This window comes from Triticum urartu, chromosome 3A (genome assembly GCF_056163025.1).
Source record: "Triticum urartu cultivar PI428250 chromosome 3A, HENAU_Tu73, whole genome shotgun sequence".
NCBI classification, from domain to species: domain Eukaryota; kingdom Viridiplantae; phylum Streptophyta; class Magnoliopsida; order Poales; family Poaceae; genus Triticum; species Triticum urartu.
This window is the reverse complement of record NC_141875.1, coordinates 638,396,580-638,415,769: the sequence shown is the minus strand read 5'-3', so window position 1 is coordinate 638,415,769 and position 19,190 is coordinate 638,396,580. Positions and strand designations below refer to the sequence as shown.

The 19,190-nt window shown below is 48.1% G+C and overlaps 2 protein-coding genes across 2 annotated transcripts; one reads left to right on the top strand and one right to left on the bottom strand.

The window, feature by feature from the left end:
* The first annotated feature begins 7,553 nt into the window (after positions 1-7,553).
* LOC125545670 (uncharacterized) lies at positions 7,554-9,462 on the top strand. The gene has a single exon (XM_048709691.2). The coding sequence runs from the start codon at positions 8,318-8,320 to the stop codon at positions 9,251-9,253; it is 936 nt and encodes a 311-aa protein (XP_048565648.1). The 5' UTR covers positions 7,554-8,317; the 3' UTR covers positions 9,254-9,462.
* A 966-nt stretch (positions 9,463-10,428) lies between these two features.
* On the bottom strand, positions 10,429-15,032 carry LOC125547103 (uncharacterized). The gene is made up of 10 exons (XM_087513750.1): positions 14,617-15,032; positions 13,158-13,591; positions 12,874-13,055; positions 12,311-12,391; positions 12,123-12,209; positions 11,912-12,035; positions 11,731-11,802; positions 11,305-11,379; positions 10,827-10,945; positions 10,429-10,733 (listed from the first exon to the last, which is right to left on the bottom strand). The coding sequence occupies exons 1-9, from the start codon at positions 15,015-15,017 to the stop codon at positions 10,839-10,841; spliced, it is 1,563 nt and encodes a 520-aa protein (XP_087369876.1). The 5' UTR covers positions 15,018-15,032; the 3' UTR covers positions 10,429-10,733; positions 10,827-10,838.
* Positions 15,033-19,190: the final 4,158 nt, after the last annotated feature.

The window sequence follows — 19,190 nt, the reverse complement described above, 5'->3', positions numbered from 1 at the left end:
TCGAGCAACACCCTTCCCTTGCCATAGGAATCCCCTCAAGATCCGTCGCTTTGTTTTGAGTCAACAAAATCCAAAAAAAAATTCCATTTTAAACCCTGAACTCGTAGAGGCTTATGAAACGAACCCCCACGTCGAAATCCCCATCGATTGCACCATGAACTTTGCAATCCCGGTCTAAATTGAACCTGTGTTTAAAACAGACTTTTTCCTAAAATCCATCCTCCTCTTACCCGAAATGCTGCAGGCGCCGGCCCTGTGGCTGTGTTCGCCATGTTACTGTTGCTCCACGACGCCGCAGCAGCAGCAATACGCGGGCAGAGCGAGCCCGTGCCCCTCTCGACGACCACGGAGCTGCACGAACCACGATCAACGATCAAATCAAACCGCCCCCCCCCCCCCCCCCCCCCCCCCCCCCGGCGGGCCGGCCCGGTACACGTACGCGATACTTTTTCTGGCTACAAACACACATGGCCGGTCGCCATGTCGACCGTCTCCGGCACGACCGATGCCCCCTTGCCAGGACGGCCCTGGGCGGCCGGGCGGGCGTACGGCTCTAGGACAATCAAGCCCGGCCGCGGCGGCGTGGCGTACCACGGTCCAGCCAAGCCACGGGCGCACGCATGTGCGGGCTCGCCCGGCGAAACTTCGCGCGACCGGAAGGCATGTGCGTCCGCGTGGCAGTTCGGTTCGTTGGTTAGCTCCGCCGTGCCGATCGTGGGTTCGTTAGTTAGCTCCGCCGTGCCGATCGTGATGATCTCCGGAAGATCTCCACCGAGGCATTACTACGAATTGGCCTGGCCGCCGTACGCACCCGGTCGACGAGCGCACGGCGCCATGCATATCTAATCTAAAAGGGTGAAAAAGACCCGAGTTTATACCAGATCTGGCGAAAGCTAGCACGCGCCAACCCCTTGACTAACCAGCCGGTCCTTCACCATCTCTCTTCAGGCTGAAACTTTCCTCCTTACTACCCTCTAGTTTCATAACGGAACGGGCACTGGTGCATCCTACTAGCACGGAGTCCATGTTTGAACGGATCCGCAGTCACTTCGCCGTCCCAGCCCGGCCCAGCTCCCGCACGCACGTCGACGTCGCCGCTCGCCGCATGCATCCATCCATCCATCCATCCATCAGTCCGTCGCCAGCGCGCCACTCCCAAAAGGCCAAGAGCTGTACACGACAAGGCGGGCGAGCGCCCACCCTGACGCCGACCACTCCGGCCAGATTCGGATGTGGCCTGTGACGACTGACAACGACGACATGTGTCGTCCACAGGTTCACCCGCAGCCCTATCCGACAGCCAAATGAGCTAGTAGCAGCTCAAGCGTGTTGTCATCTCTTCCTTTCAAGTTTTTTCCCCGTTCAGTCCCACGCAGGGGGGGTCTAGTCCAAGAGCCCAGTTGTTGAAGTTTCATTTTTTTTTTTGCTTCACACTTTTCTTTGAAGGGGGTTCTTTGCTTTTCATTGTGTTTCTTAAACCGACCAATTTTTTTTTCGATTGACGGAACGCAGTTCACGTTAATCCGGAGGCTATTTGACCGGTTTGATCCGTGTTGTTAACATCCTCTTATAGAGTAACACGGCGTTTATTATAACCCGACACGGTTTACATGGTAAACCGGCATCATATATATATAGGAGCTGTCATCTCCTCCAAACAGTGTGGGTTTACAAAACTCCGCTTCAAGATTGGCTAAGCCAACTTCACGATCAATAACGGCAGGTATTATGTATCTCAAAAGTTTGGTCCTATACTTAAAATTTTGTTTGATTTTATATATGCAGACATCATATTCCGCCTGACAGTACAACCACGATGGCACTTGACGAATTTTTCATTTCAGAAAGTATTTGGAAAGTTCATAACCACAGGAAGAGCACATTATGCACGAAGGCATATCAACATCAAAAGTATCAGTTAGCCTATTACAAGGCAACATGGTGCCCATAAATAATGTAATTGTTTTTCGCGAAGAAGAGGCAGTTTTTAAACCGGCTTCCGGTTCAAGCTTGGTCACCAGCCTGGCCTGATGGTTGCGGGTCATCCTGCGCCGCTTCAGCCTCCGTGTCCCTACCCAATGGCTGGAAATCCACAGTTGTCTAGTCGATTCCCATTAATGCTTGAAAAACAGCTTCATCGTCGATCAGCAAGGACGGGTCAATATCGGGAGCGTAAGTATGCTTACGGATTGGAGGAATCAGATTTTCCGATTAATGGATTGGCGCAGCTATTCGCTTGTTCTGACTGTCGTATTGCGCTTGAAAACGAGACAAGTCCGCTTCCTCAGCCAACTGACAAGCTAGTGGACGCACCTCCCAGTTTATCGCTCGCAGATCCGCTTCACCAAATTCTGATCCGTCTTCCTTCAAGCTGGGATAGCCCTGAGCCGCTTCAACAGGATCAAAATCCGGCACCCAGGCTTTTGCCCGGATTAAAGCATTGATTGCGCCGGTTCGAGCAGCAGATTTCTTTAGCTCTTCAATCCGGGCAGGAAGCACCGACAGTTTCATCAGAGTATCTTGAATCAAAGTAGGCGCCGGTTTGTTATGAGAGGCGGTACAGATGATTCGCTGGGCACCAATATACAGTTGTTCAACTAATGTATAGGCGGCTTTTAGCTTCTTCCGTACATCTGACCCCAGGTGACCAATGCGTGTCCCTGAAATACCATAAAGGGTTAATAAACCGGCGACTTTGTCAGAAGGCAGAGCCAATTCAGTAGAAAAACTGGCTTACCAAAGATAGCAGCAGTCATGGCATGCACGTGCCGCTTTATGCTGGTCAGTTCATCTGCCACTGGTTTTAGTGCAGCCTCAGCATCCTCTGCTCGTTTAATCAAAGCGGATTTCTCAGTGGCCCAGTCCGCCTGTTTCTTCTTGAAGTTCTCCTTAAGTTGTTCCATGGCACTTAAAGCACTGGCCAATCCTTCTTTTGCTTTGGAGGTTTCAGTTTGTTGGGTTTTCAGGGCTTCTTGAAGATCGATGACTTGGTTCTCCTTCGTCTTCAGCTCCGCCTGCATGCATACAGATATATGCCTCAACAAATTGGTAGAAGGATTCAAGTATCAACCACATAACAAGTTATGCGCTTAGTACTTGGGGGCTAATGCATATTTGATCTAAAGCGGCCTCCGGTTTATATCTTCGTCTTTCAATTATTTACAAAGTCCCAAGATCAATACAAGTATTCAACTTGGCACTTGGGGGCTAATGGCTATTTGATCATATATATTCTGATGAGGCAGTTTCAGTTACTTAAAGTACCGGTTTAAACTACGCTAAAGTTGAACCGGCCCTTGGGGGCTACATCAGCACTTTTCAAAGAAACAAGATTGATATTATTTAAGTCCCGGTTTGAAAGAATATTCTAAACCGGCCCTTGGGGGCTAGGAGAGTCAGGAATGGAAGCATACAAGCAGGAAGGAGCGTATGGAAGTTACCTCATATTTGTCTTTCATTATATTAACCAGACCGGCTTCATAGTCACGGCTGGTATACAGCCGGTTTAGATAGCCGGAATGGATATCTTGGGCGTTCAGAGCAGAGTAAGTCGTCAGATCAGCGTTCCACTTGCCTTTACCAAAGGCAGCAAGTTCTTCCTTGGCAGAATGCTTGGATAAAGCGACAGGATTGTTTGGCTCAGTATGGCCAGTACCAGTAATGACAACCTCATCATCTTTTGTACCGCTGGTTTGCACTGGAGCTGTTGGCTTGTCAGTAGGCTTTACAGGACCGGTGGAACCTTCAATCCGGATGGAACTTGTAGGCTGATGGGTAGGACCTGAGGTGTCAGTAGGTCTCTCTTCTGCAATAAGGTCGTCATCTTGCTGCGGTGGATCGTTGGAAATATTCTCAGGAATAGCCGCTTCAACATTAGGTGTCTTGTCCGCTTCGAGAATGACGTCATCTTCGGCCGCTTTGTCCAGGCGGGCTTTCTTGCTTGGCCTAGGTTTGGCCCTAAGAAGAATAACAAAATCAAATACAGAATATGTTCTAAGGCAATGTACTGCAAACGTCACAATAAGTAGAGCTTACCCAAGCACCGTTTTGAGCGGTGGGAGCTGAGTAGCCGATGATTCGCCAGAAGATGAGTGGGAAGTAACCTGATAATCGGAGTTAGACGGATTAAGAGGTTGACGAAAGCAGCCCGCTTTAGGACAAGCACTGACAAACAAATTAAAGACCTCGGAATGGCGTTTCCGAACTGGACTGTTCGGTAAACCGGCGGAGGTAACTACCTGGCCGCTGTGCCGGGTGGTGCGGCGAGCTTCGTGTTGTTGGGTCTTCATAAGAAGTTTAGGATCCAAATAAGCAAGAGGATGAGAAAATTTAACTTTCCGGTTTGCCTGACGGATTTTTTGTGAAGGCAAAGTTTCTGAATCGGAAGAGAGAATAGTTACCTCTGTGACATCCGCGTGGCTGGCTTCGGCATCATCCTGACAAATATTATCATCAATAAGACGGATGAAAAATAAACCAAGTGAGTCAAGCTCTACCTCAAAGTCCAGATTATCCACCTCATTGTCAGGGGCCGGGTTAGAAGATGCAGTGGTTCTTTTCTTATGGGCAGTCTTCTTTACAGCTTTAGTTTTCTGCCGGGTTGCTCTTTCCGGTTTGTCTGGTTTCTCTGGTTTCTCTTGCGGCAGTTTTTTGCTCCAAAACGGATCATCGCCCTGATCATACAGACACTGATGTTAAAAACAATGACCAGACATATCAATAACAGATTCAGCAAAGAGAAAAATCAAAGTCTTACAGTTGGCGGTTTGTTGGTGGCACAGAAGGGAAGCAGGCCGGTTCTGGCACAGATGTGTTCCGGTTCATTCAGTATCTTACGTACAGCCTCTGTGATTTCTTCACTAGAGAGCTGGAGTCTTGAGTGTCGCAGTGGGTCATTAACACGATCAGTATACTGGCACATCAAACCGGAGCGCGGGCTAAGAGGCAGTATGCTCCATGATATCCAACAGCGAGCAAGGTCAACCCCTGTTAAGCCGTTGGCCATAAAAGCTCTGAGCTTTGACAGCTGAGGAGCATATTTACTTCTCTCCTGGACAGTCAATCTTTGTGGAGAAGGGTGTGTGTTGCTGAGCCGCTCCGGTCGAAAGCCGGGCAAAGGATTCTCACCAGCAGGGGAGGTGTCTTTGCAGTAGAACCATGTCTGATTCCATTCTTTGGGGTGGCTATGCAGTTTTGCGTGAGGGTATGTGACCTTTTTCCTTTTCTGAATCGCCACACTACCCAACTCCGTATTGGAGCCGTCAGTAAATTCAGTACGACGGTTTAGATGGAATAGGTCTCTGAATAGTTCCACTGTGGACTCCTCCTGAAAGAACGCTTCACAGAGCACTTGGAAGTGACACATATTTGTGACAGAGTTGGGGCCAGTATCTTGTGGATGGAGCTGAAAATCGGCTAAGACATCCCGGTAAAATTTAGAACCGGGCGGCTTAAAGCCCCGGGCTAAGTGATCTACGAAAACAACAATCTCTCCTTCTCGAGGTGTAGGAGGGCATTCTTTGCCAGGAGCCCTCCAATGGATTGTATCCTTGCTGCCTAAAGCACCAATCAGGACTAAATCGTCCAGTTCAGCCTCGGTGACGCGAGAAGGAACCCAATTGCACTCATACACTTGCTTGGCCATGATGGAATCTACAAGGTAAAAGATCCCGGTTCAAAAATGCATTGATATGTACAATGTTAAACCGGAAACAACCCTATCTAAACCGGAGTTTCATGAAGCAACCTACATTTGGCGGTTCAACAAGGGGACTAATGGCATTTACCGGTTCGAAAATTTTTCTATAAGGTTAAACCGCCTGACCTAAACATTGAAGCAATTGAGATTGCGGATGGTTAAGTATGCAGAAACAGGTTTCACAAGATCTTGTTACAGCGTTGGATCTGAAGCAAGTTCAGAAAATAAGAAAAATAGTCGAAGACTTAAAAGCAGAGCGGAAGTGAATCAATGGGCAGACATATAGATGAGATCTAAGGACTTGAGCAGGAAACTACAGGCGGAGGCTAAAAGCTATTGCTACTCAGAGCAGGGTTTCACAGATATATCCAGGAGTCTGGGTACGAGCATGAACAAGTGATGAACACGCCAAGAACACGACTAGAACAGATCCATGTTAAGAAGAACAGAAGACTTACCAGAATCAAGGAGGATGCGAAAAGCTACCGCAGTGCTCTAGTGCGTTCAGGTTGATGCAGCGGCCCAAGACGGTGCAGAGGTTAACGGCGGCGGCGGAGCTCCGAGGCTGGCGACGCGAGGAAGACGAAGAGAAAGGGGACGAAGGGGAGAAAGGAAATGACCCTTCGGTCCTATTTATAAGGCAAGGGACATGTGTCAGGCACGTGAATCAAGGAACCACAAATCTTGGAAGCAGAGCTGTCGCCTCGGTCATTGCGAATCTATTAAATAAAGAAGATATCAGGGATGTTTTTCTTTATGACAGACGACGTCACGCCGGTTTACAGCAACCAGAGAAGATGACGTCACGGCGGTTCAACAACTACAAGAAGATGTTGAAGAAGAATATTTTTTGCTAAGGATTGACATGAACCAGTTCAAATCAATCTGGGGCCTAATGTTGAGGATATTACTACTGGGCATAAACCGGTCTACCTGGGTCGGGTTAACGTCATCAGTAGTTCAAGGGTGTTAAAACCCAAGGAGGAAGATAAGGGCCCAAGGCCTGTAGTCGGTTTAAGACCTGTAGCCGTAAACCGGTCTGGTATGTAAACTTGTATTATAAGCTAGGAATAAGGAGAGACCAACCCGGATACAAGTATGAACCGGTGTAGGGATTCTGTGGACCGACAGGCGTCACCCGTGTATATAAGGGGATGACCCGGCGGCGGTTCAAGGACAACAGACAACAACTCGAGACATAGGCGAAGCTCGTTTGCTCCCTAGTCCTCGAAACCACATCAATTCCATCACAACTAGAAGTAGGCTTTTACCTTTCTTGAAGGGGCCGAACTAGTATAAACTCTCTTGCGTCTTTGTGTCCGCTTAACCCCTTCAAGCTAACCCGTCGCGATGGCTCCACGACTAAGTTCTTTCTCTAGGACATCTGCCGTGACAAAACCACGACACCAGTTGTGCCCATTGACCGCTCTTTTGTCTCACGACCAAGTGCTCCTCTCTCTCTCTGACCCCAGAAAAATGGCCAGATTCTGCAGTTAGCCGCACTGCAGCGTACGTACATTTCATCGTCCACAAGCTGCAGACACAGCAAGCGAATTGTGCGCAGCCCTCCCCCCTGAGCTGCAGGCCAGTCCAGTGAGTTTAGGCTGTGATCCACCTGACGGGATCCGATACAGTTGATTAACTAACCAGCGAGATCCTCCCCCTTGTCCCCGGACGATCATCGATCCGTGCTGTCACACCTCACACGCATGTGCCACAGGCAGGCACACGAAAAATGGGGAAAAATTTCCTTGTAAGCCGTTATTTAGGAGTAGAGCATATTCGATCAAGTGGGCAACAAGGCACTCGGCAATTCCCAGCAATACTCAATGCGCTTAATACCATCCCCCAGCCCAGAGGCCAGAAATCCGGCGCCGCAGCCACATCCCCACATGCCCTGCCATGATCCCCGGCATGTTACCCACATGCCCCTGCCCGCCGTCGCCGAGCCCCCAGGACAGTAACCCCGAGCTCACCGCCCTCTTACCTGAGACCGAGAGCCATCGGCCATGCATGGCCATGGCCTCTCGTCGTCGATACTCATGGTGAAACTTGGGAGCGTAGTAGAAAAACGGAAAATATATGCGATGCTCCTAGGATCGGAGGATCATAGTGTAGTGGCCCGCGGAGGAATCAAGGCTGGATCGGTCCCCGGGCCGGACCGGGCCTGCGCTGCGAGATGGCGCACGCATTTACTCGCCCCGAGCGACGGCGAGCGAGCGGAGGGAGAAAGAAGGTTCCCGGTTTAAAACGCCACGCCCCATGCCCATGGGGGGCAAGGCAAGGCAGCCCCCCAACCCACTTTCGTGCACAGCTCACTTTCCAGCGCGGTTCGGCTCGCTCGCTACCCATAGCCAGCCTACGGTCTCCTGCCCGACTGCCTCCCTCCCCTCCCCCCCTCGCCGAACCGAGCTCCGTCATCATGCCGGCTCCGCTGTTGCATGGATCCATGGCGCCCCCCCACCCCCTCGCCGCCGCCTATGTATACTAGCCTTCCTCCTCCTTAGCCCATCATTCATCCATCCCCGAGTGTCTCTCAGCTCGTCGGCTCGTCATAGGCTCATCACTACTTCACTAGTGGATAGGCGCCTTGGTCGAGTCGGGTGAGGGGCAGGCAGGATGCAGGACCTGTTCTCGGTGCCCTCCTGCTTCTCGTCGGGCGAGAAGCAGCTGCCGGACGCGCCGGCGTCGGCGGCGCCGGCGACCAGGTCGGGGCAGAGCGCGGTGACGCTGGTGTACCGCGCGGTGATCTCCGGGCAGAGCCGGCTGGTCACCGTCACGTGGTGCAGGAACCTGCTGGCCCACGGCATGCAGGTGTCCATCGAGGGGTCGGCCGGCGGCGGCAAGGACAAGAGCGGCGGCGGCGGCATCGAGGGCGGCGCCAATAAGAGCTGCAGCGCGTGCAAGGTGGAGATGCAGCCGTGGCACTTCTGGCGCAAGTACGGGGCCAAGCAGTTCCAGGTGGACGGCCGGGCGGTGGACGTGGTGTGGGACCTGCGGGCGGCGCGGTTCTCCGACGAGCCGGAGCCGGTGTCGGACTACTACGTGGCGGTGGTCTCCGGCGAGGAGGTGGTGCTCCTGCTCGGCAACCAGAACAAGGAGGCGTTCCGGCGGACGGGGGCCCGGCCGTCGCTGTCGCTGGGGGACGCGGCCATGGTGTGCAAGAAGGAGCACGTGTTCAGCAAGAAGCGGTTCCTGACCCGGGCGAGGTTCCACGAGAAGGGGAAGCTGCACGACATCAGCATCGAGTGCAGCAGCGGCAACCTCGGCGGCGGCGGCGGCGGCACGGACGTGGACATGGCCATCAAGATCGACGGCTGCGTCAACGTGCTCGTCAAGCACCTCCAGTGGAAGTTCAGGGGCAACGACTGCATCTCCATCAACAAGATGAAGGTGCAGGTCTACTGGGACGCCCACGACTGGCTCTTCGGCACCGGCATGCGCCAGGCCCTCTTCATCTTCAAGCCCCAGCCCCCCTCGCCCGACTCCGACGCCGCCCTCGCCGACGAGTTCTCCGATTTCTGCCTCTTCCTCTACGCATGGAAGATCGAATGAGCTAGACTTAGCTAGCTAGACACCCTGCCTACATTCGTTTGTTACTGCCGCCACATTACAGAGCGGCTGATGATGGACATTTCACCATGTTACGAGCAACATACTTCTACCATGTAATGTAAGTATGTAACGATGTGTGAGTGTAAGAGGGGGAGTGAATGTGTGTCTGATTGAGGTTGAGGCTGAGGCCATGCCATTCTCTTCTGTTCCATTGGAGCTTCTTGTGCGTGCACATGGAGGATCGGCGTGGAGGGGCACAGGGTAGTCCTGGGGGCGAGGAACAGCCTGGTCCTGATGGGGAAACACGCATGGAGGGTGGCGACATGACAGGCAGAAGGGCATATGGCCTTTCCCGATCAATCATGCCGGTTTATCCAGGGGAACTCCAGCTAAGAGAAGTAGAGAACTGGTCCCTCCTAACTCCTAACTCCTACTCGTATCTAGCAGTACTCTCTACTCTACACTGCCTCTGATTTCCTTGTTATCATCTTCCACTCACTCACTTTGACCGGCCTAACTAACAGACTAACATCCCTCTGCTTTCCTCCGTTCAAGAACAAGGAGGACAGGTATGGACAAGGACACCAGATAGGAGTACTAGTACAATAGCTGTATTTAACTCGGCTGTGCTATTGTTAATGGCGACTGGTCAAAGAGTGCACTGTTTTTCACCCAGGTTTTCGGTAATGGTCACATTTGGACCGTGCAGCTTTGGTTATCCCCATGCCCAAGTTGAGGGTTCAGGGATGTCCACGGGGCCGATTTTATTTAGTAACCAACAGATGAAAGAGAAAAAGGCTACTACAGATCAGATACTATGTTTCATACAGGCAAAGAAAAATGAAGCAAATATAGGTTATACAGGGCTCAAGAGAAAAGAAAGTACAGTAGCTCCCTGGAGAACAGGTCAATTATGTAGTAGTACATACCTACCATCAGCTGAGAAGTTGACAAAGTTTTATCCATTCTAATGCTCATGCCTTCCCCATTGGCTGACATACATTGTTTAAACCAGGAGTGCCATAGAATCTAGACGAAGAGAATTTGTATGCGTCTTTGTTATGTTATACTAGTATACTTGCAATCAACAGCATCCCACGCTCTCCTCACGATTCTAGTATAAAATAGAATAAAATGGGGACTGCTTCGTTAGCAGATAGTCAAATATGCGAACATGGAAAAGTAAACTTGTTGACCAACCAGCCGATATGATGAATAGTTACAAAATGTTTCATACGGTGATCTTTCCACATGAACTTAATATGAGGAGAAAGGTTCTCGAGCCTCATACTTCCTAGATAGACGGCGCACGATACTTATCGAGTTTTGCGATATATCAGTTGACCAAAAAAACTCAAACTAACAAAAATATATTATTTTGGGCCAAAACCAAACCATTTTGCCAGCGATAATTTGTTTTTCTGATGAGGAGCTTCACCTGAAGGCTTTCCGCTAGTTCTGCGTGCTGGTCACTAGTTAGCTGTGATGGAAACAAAAACAACCAGATTAGAGCTATATTGCGTAAGATAAATAGATTGCATTGGCATATGAAGTGATTTGTAGCTTTGCTTACTAGTAAATAAGTTTATTTTCGGCCAAAACCAAAAAATTTTGCCAAGGAAAATTTGTTTTTCCCCTGAGGAGCTTCCTCTGAAGGCTTTCCACTATTTCCACGTGCTGGTTTCTGGTTAGCTGTAATGGAAACAAAAACAACCACATCAGAGCTACACCATACTAAGAAGGTAATTGCATTGGCATATATATATATATATATATATATATATATATGAGTACAGCGGATTTTGATGCTTCACCAATTAGCTACTAGCATAGTAAGTTTAGAAAGAGCAGTCAAAGTGTAAACTGGGCATAAGTTCAATAATGCAAATATAATATTCAAAACGAGTGTTTGATTGTTTCAAGCAATGATAGCTAGGACTTCTTCCTCTCAAAATCAAGGTAAAACCAGAGACAGATTTGGCGCTCTTGCAGGTGTTGGATTTTATGGGGGGTCTGCCTTTCAAACATAATGGAGGCATTAGAAACATTACCTGAATTGGACTTTTTAGCATCTTGGGATGCCCCTGAAACTGAATTCTTTTGCTCTGGAGGACTGTCCCCAGCACCTAGTTAATTTGAACAACAGGATAAAATTGTGTCAGACCATTTCAGGACAAATGCACGGGTAATGTACTTATAAAATAAACATATCATTTAGAACTGGAAGAGCTATTGCCGAAGTTTCATCTGAGTCACAGTTGCTGCAAGAGGCGAAATGTTTAATAACTGAAGTTGCTAACAATGAGCAAAATCGGCTCTAATGGCATCGGCGGTAAAACATCAATGATGTTTTAGTTGTAGTAAGAATAGGCAGGTTGCAAATTTATCTTAGACGCGGATAAGTACAGTACTTGAAGCAAAGAAGTTTCAAAAAAGGAGGTGAGGAACCATGTGAAGATATTATGGAGAAAACTCACCATCTGTGGATGACTTTCTGTAGGTGTTCTTCAAGAACTCCACGAAAGAATGCTCATTGTGATCAAGCATCACTGGTCCAAAACAACGTCAAAGTTTCCAATAGTTATTACTAACATGATTTTGCCACTTTTCTATATAGCTTCTTCGCAAATCAACGTCAGACAAAGATGAGTAGATTACATTGTTGAAACAATTCATGCCATTTATGCTCAGAGGAACCGAGCAAGAGCGATCGCACCGCCTCTGAATCTTTGTCTGAGCACATCTTGGAAAGGTTGTTCGTATCTAACAGGATACCTGCAAGCTGAGGGCAAACCCACAGAACATAATCAGGCGTGCCAGTAATTTACGCACAACGATCGCTAGAGCAGGTTGAAAATACACCACCAACCAGAAGTTTCTTTATGTCCAGGCTCTGAAGTAGGGCATAAGCTTCTTCAGAATGGTCATTGGCGAGGAGTGTGCAAACTGAGCCCGCCTAGGAGACAAAAACAAGCATGATTATGAAGTAAATGACGGAACCATATGATTTCTTCACCAGACGAACCAAAAGTACTTAGCACAAGTACACGATATTACCTCACCGTTTGATCTCAAAACATCTTGCCCCACCACCACCAAGCTGGCCCGCTGATCCATTATTAATCCCTCCATATCAACCTATAATTCAGTTCAGCCTCCCAAAGTCAGCATCATACATTATACATCTGCTTTACCCAGGATGTATCTGCAGGAACAAGCAGTTGATATGCCACCGCGGCGCATTGCCATCCTACACCTTATGCAGAAAAAATAAATGCGCCATATACTCATGGCGTTCCTCATTTGTTGCTGTGCATATTAACGGGGGCAACACATGAGGTACAGGCTAGCACCCAAACTCGCAATTGCACAAAGCATATATCAGTCATCGCCATTCACTCGAATGGAATGGCGGCCACATGGTACCAATCGGAATTAAGAACACCCACATGGCACTGCGATGGATTGCTGTATAGCCTCATCATCCTTGTCGCCTCTGCCCAAATTATAAAAGCCCAATAACTCTGGAACGGGACCTAGACAGTTGTCTGTCGGAGAAGAATCCCATGCTGGCCATCTAAGTACAATCAAGCACCCCATTGTTGCAAGGCATGGCCTACCTCGTCGGCGAAGAGCAGGGCCGAGGCGTCGACCCCGACGTGGTAGAGGAGCCAGGCCGCCTGCCTGCACCCCGTCATCCTGCTCCGGCGCATGTTCACCACCGGCACCGCCGCCGCGTGGCCGTCCCCCTTGCTCGACTGCATCCACGCGTAGAATATCGCCGCCACGATCGAGCTCACACCTGCTCCAAATCAACAGGAGAAAATCGCAAGCGAGCGAGCGATACTGGTGGTTAGATTCAGATACGCTTTAGGGATAAAACATGAGGACCAATTGATATTACTTTTGGAGGCGTCGGAGAGCACGAGCTTCGTGGACCTCGAGCGGGAGGAGCGGTCCCCGGAGGACTGGTCGGCGAGGGCGGCGCGCTGGCGGCGGAGGAAGGCGTTGAGGCGGGCGACGCCGTCGTCGAAACCGTCGACGGCGGGGGAGCCAGAGGCGGACGCGTGGCGGCGGTGGTGCACGGGGCGCGGGGGCGCGGAGGCGGAGGGTGGAGAGTTGGACGCCGAGGAGATTGTGCGGCGGAGGGAGGCGGAGGGGTCCGGGCCGGAGGGGCCGTGGAAGCGGGACTTGCGGCGGGACGAGTGCGGGTTCGGCGGCAGGGACGGGGAAGGGGACGGCGGCGCCGACGGGGTGGAGGTGTCGGAGCGCGGGGGCGAGGAGATAATGGACGCCCGCTGCAGGATCTCGTCGCCGATGCCGCCCGGCTGCCGGTGCCTGCACACACACGCCGGGAGGAGCAGCGCTTAGCGGCGCCCAGTGGGTGGCGAAGTTTTCCGGCGTGGTTTGAAACTGGGCCACTCATTCATCATTGTTGGGCCGGTAGTAATATGCTTTCGGCCTAGTTCGGCCCATTAAAGCCGAAATACGAAATATGCGAATTCTTTTGTGCAAAAAGTGAGATGATGATAGAGTTACAAAAACCTCTCAAAATTATAGTTACAAAAAATATTAATTATGATGAAAATAAAATACTATATGTGATATTCATAGGTTAATATTTTTAAATGTCAAAAAATTATATCCCTGGCCAATTTTATAGAAAATTTAACAGTATATACAATACGAAATAAATGAAATATGGTGGATCTAACAGACTTTGCTGGCATAGTGGATGCTGGTATTCTTTCTACAAACTTAATCAGAGATAGAAATGTTTGGCTTTCAAAAAATTAATACACTTCATAAACAAATAATGGAGAGAGCATTTTTTTCACATAGTGCTAGATAGTAGAAAATAAACCGAAAATGCCAAATGGAGGCCAAATTTAAAACCTTCCAAATTCAAACAGTTTCAAAATGTTTTGAAAACAAATACACATATACCTAGAGACATAATGTACTTGTGTTTAAATTTTCAGGTCGAACTATGTTAAATTGCGGGCTACAAAAAAAAACATATCTATGGTTTTTTTAGCATATGTATTGCTCATCCTCAAAGTCCATGATTTTTTTGCAGCTCTCAATTCAAGATATTTCATCCTAAAACTTTACACACATACAATTACTTCCTTGTATGCATGTGTATTTTATTTTGAGATTCTTTTTTTTTAACTGAGAAGTTAGAAATTTGAAAAATAAAGCCCTTGAGCTTGGTCTCCAAAATGCCCTAATCAAAATAAACGTGTATAAAAAAATGAGCTGTGAGACGACTCAGACGAGACGATGTTTTGCACCGAAAACTACAGATCACAATGCATCAGTGGCGCGCGCATATGCACGAACGGAATGATCCGATATACCTTCTCGCGGAACGTGACATGGGGTCCCGGCGGTCGAGCGCCGGCGAGGGCTCCGTGCCGTTGCCGCCGGCGAACTTGGGCACCTGCCTGGACGGCGAGCCCATCCGCCCCGGCGACCCGGACCCGACCATCATCCTCTTGGCCTCCTCCAGCCACTCCTGCGTCTGCTTGCTCGCGTTGCTGGCCCTGCTGCTGCCGCCGCCGCCGCTACGGCCGCCTTCGCTTTCCGCCCTCTGCGGCTTCTTCTCCGACGACTGCTTCTTCTTGCTGCTGCTGCTGCTCTCGCCCGTGAGGTCGTACGCGGGGGAGCCGGCGGCGACGGCGCTGTGCTTCACGCCGACGGTCCCGAAGAACCAGTCGTTCATGAAGTCCGTCAGGTCCGGCGTCCCGTCCACCTCCATGGCAGCTAGCCGACGACGACGACGAGTACGTGTTCTTGCTCTTTTTTTGCTGCTGGCACGGCTTCCGATTGGTGGACCGGGTGTGGTGTGGTGTTTCTAGGGTTTGCTGATCGTGGAGTAATTAACTGGTAGGGTTAAATTTGCTGCGGAGAGCGCGTCAAGTAATCGATGAGACGATGACCGCGTAGCCGGCCGGCGGCCGGCGCGCGTCTGCGTTGTACCGTAGCGGCGAGTGATCATTCCGAGGGCTTCTTTCTTGGCAGATGGAGCTTGCTGAAGAGACAACGGGCGGGTCCGACGGTCGGCCGTTGCCTTGGCTGTCTTTGCAAACGTGACAGCTTACTCAATAACGCACGCAGGTTTATTTTTTTTAACACAGATGCAGATGCTCATACATATATACACTCACTGATATGAACACATGCACGCGCGCACATCATATCTCTATTAGCACCTCTCAGAGATTGAGTTGGCACATCATCTTAAAATTGACGAAGTTGTCACAGACTTCTTCATAATAAACGGATAGTCTCCTTCCACTAAACGCATATTGCTGATTTGCTGAAAGGCCTGAAATAAATCCTGGAAAATGCGAACAGCAATGTCAAGTCTAACACTTGAACTTTGATCGGTTAAGAATATCACTGTCCTCCTAACCATTCAAACCACGGGGTGGTTTGCTGTACTTTTTTTTTCTTCAACAGTTGCAGCACGCATGTTCAACAATATTTCTTTTTCACGACGACTATACCCGTCACGTTGCAGGTTATTCCGCCACGCGAGGATACTGGGCCGGACCATTTAGTCTGATTTTTCTTGTTCTCTAGGTTTTCAATTGAAGATGCTCGCTCGCTGCTGGGTTTTTTCATCGTTGTACTGATTTTTAGTTTTTTCTGGGTTTCTTTTGTTTCTTCACCGCTTTTCTTCGGTTTTCTTTCTTTGGTTTTACTACGTGTATTTGGTGTCATAGATCTTATCACATTTTTATGCAGATTTGAACAAAGTTAAACAAGTTTGGCTTAAGGTAAACTTATAAATTCATTTATTTTGAAATGGAGGGAGCAAGTTTATATCAACAGTCTCGTTTTTTTGAGGAAGTTTATATGAACAGTCAGACAGTGACATTAGTGACAAGCCCAGGAAAATGGAAAAAAAAATCAGACAGAGACAAGGCCCAGGGAAATGAAAAAAAAATGCATAGGAATGCACTAGCCGGGAATTTCTGTAGACTTGAACAAAGTTAAACAAGTTTGACTTAGGGTAAACTTATAACTTCATTTATTTTGAAATGGAGGGAGCAAGTTTATATCAACAGTCAGACAGTGACATTAGTGACAAGGCCCAGGGAAATGATAAAAAAAAAACTCAAACACTGACAAGGCCCAGGGAAATGAGAAAAAAATGCATAGAAATAAACCAGCGGGGAATCGAACCCGGGTCTGTACCATGGCAGGGTACTATTCTACCACTAGACCACTGGTGCTTTGATGCATCTAAATTGTTTGCATGTCTCAACAACTTATGCATAGCAACCCTATGGTTGGAAACCAGATAGTGCCCTGTATCCATGTAGTTCAGTGTTGGCAACTAAAAGCTTTTAATACATGCATGTCGGATCCACATACTACATCATTCTAAGGGAAGATGCCAACGTCAACGTGTCACAATGAAAGACAGGAAGTGGTGACCTCATTGCAGACGAGCTACTCAGACATGGCACATAAATCAGCAGGAACTCGTTCAAAGAAAATCTGTTACGGGCAAACAGACCACAGTACATTTGTTTTCCACTTCTCTTCTGGAGAGAAAGGCCGAAACCCGACTTTATAAATAAAACCAAATAAATGGCAGAGTAGCATACACATCGAACAGAGGTCCGAACTATGTAGTGAAAAGATCCATCAAAGCATACAGCATAGGGGCACAACATCCCTTGGTAGTGAAGCCTGGCCTTAGTAATGTCCATGGATGAAGCCTGTAGCAAATGAAGCCTGCCTTTGGTAGAAAATTCAAGCAAGTAGCAAATGAAGCCTGCCCTTGGTAATGTCCATGGATGGAGGACGGGGATTCAACAGTTAGCTGGTTGAAGATGCCTTTCAACGGATGTTTCACGGATGGATGCTCCAGCAAAAACGATGGCGCAATGGTAGTCCCTGCAGTACATGTTTTTAGGATGACTTTAAAACACCTCTGTGTGTGTGGGATGCTTGGCTGTGTAATAAGCTCCTTTCGCTTTTGCTGGTAGTTTATTGCTTTTTCCTTCTTTTGGTTAGTTATTAAATGGAAATGCAAAGCAACTATATACGAAGTAAAAGTGCAATCTTGTACTATGTCAATAATTTGTATGAAAAAAGATATATGAAAATTTTCACAATATGTAGGGCATATTTGCTAACCGATCTTGTTTACTCCATTCAAAATTAACAGCAACAGAAAATAACGTGCACAGAAGGAACTGAGATTGTACCTGCTGCGCCCATGAATTGGAATATAAGAAGTCAATTCACGGAAGTTAACATATATACTATATGAAATTGTTCAACTGACAAGCATAGCCTCTTCCGGATACATCCTTCAACAAAATTATGATAACGGGTGAGTGATAAAAAATATATTGTTCCTTTTCTGTGCTAATTTAGAAGACCACCCCTAAAAACTGAAAAGGATGAATGTCAAGCTCCTTTTCATGCCAAACATGCATAAAGGTTAAAATGCACCAAATTTCGGAAACATGATCTTACAGCTCACTTGAACGATTTAGCTGACAGCAAAATGGCTCATGCAAATCTAGCAAATATCTGAGATGCGAACTTTGTTTGTCATCCAGCAGAGAAGAGGTTGTTGTGCATAGATTAATGCCCAGGAGAAACAGAGGGGACTCAAAAACACCATTCAGAATTGCACTTATAATTCCAAAAGAGGATATCTGCTGCAAGCTTTTTGTATTTCAAAATAATATTGTAGAACCGGCCCTCAATAATTTTGAGATGTGCTATTATGACCACAACAATACTGTGGGTGAAAATGCCCCTGAATTTTTAAGTTTAGAACCGTACAAATTTCATACATGAACGAGCTTTCTAACCTTCTAGCACACTTGCAAAACTAAAAGACATAGATGACCATAGTTCACTGTACCAAATTCTACTCCCTCTGTAAAGAAATATAAGAGCGTTTAGATCACTACTTTAGTAATCTTAAACGCTCTTATATTTTTTTACGGAAGGAGTAGCAGAATTTGCCACAGCAAACTAAACCTGAAGGACAACCAAATACATATGAACCATTTGCAGGACACGGTACAAACACCCTGGATGTCTTGAATCACGTGAAAACAGTTACATTTCTCGTTCAATCCAATAGAAGACTCCTCTTCATCACCTTTGCACTGTCTAGATCTTGGTCCTTGGGACCATGATACCATGTATGCTGCTTCAAACTGCTAAAACAAGGAAGAGTTATCTAGGTCTAGATTTCAACTATCTTTTTCTAGATAACAGGATATTCAGTTAGAGTAAGGCAGATTAAAAGTAGAGTCAGCGTGAGTACAATAACCATGAATCAGGCAACTAAAAGGGAAATACGTCCTGTGGTAGTCAGGCTGTCGGATAAGAGTCACCCAATGGAATGCGTCCACAGCAACATCCAACCTACCCACTCTGCAAAATTCTGTTGACAGGTTGTATGACGATATAGGAAAATCAACCAGGTGACAGAGATGAGCTGACTCCCTGCTTCAAACTGACTGTCGGCTCACTTAACTTTAAGCAAGGCTTCTTCTTTCATTCGGGCATGCACAGCCATCGGGTTGAATTTATCCAAAGCACCAGCATTTATCCAAAGCACCAGCTATCCCGCATCGTGCCATAGGGCAGCATTGACCACAGAATGGCGGGATCGCTGATGCTATGGACAAATTAAACCGGATTAACTGGCTCCCTGTTTCAAACTGATTTGCCGGCTCACTCAACTCCAAGCAAGGCTTCTTCTTCCAGTCGGGCATGCTCAACCATCGGGTTGAATTTATCCATAGCACCAGCCATCTTCCCCATCGTGCAAAAATGCATTTGAATGGCAGGATGGCTGATGCTATGGACAAATTCAACCAGAGGATTGGCTCCCTGCTTCTGCGTGTCTTACTATGGGGGTTGACGAGGGTACCCGCGCGCGGCC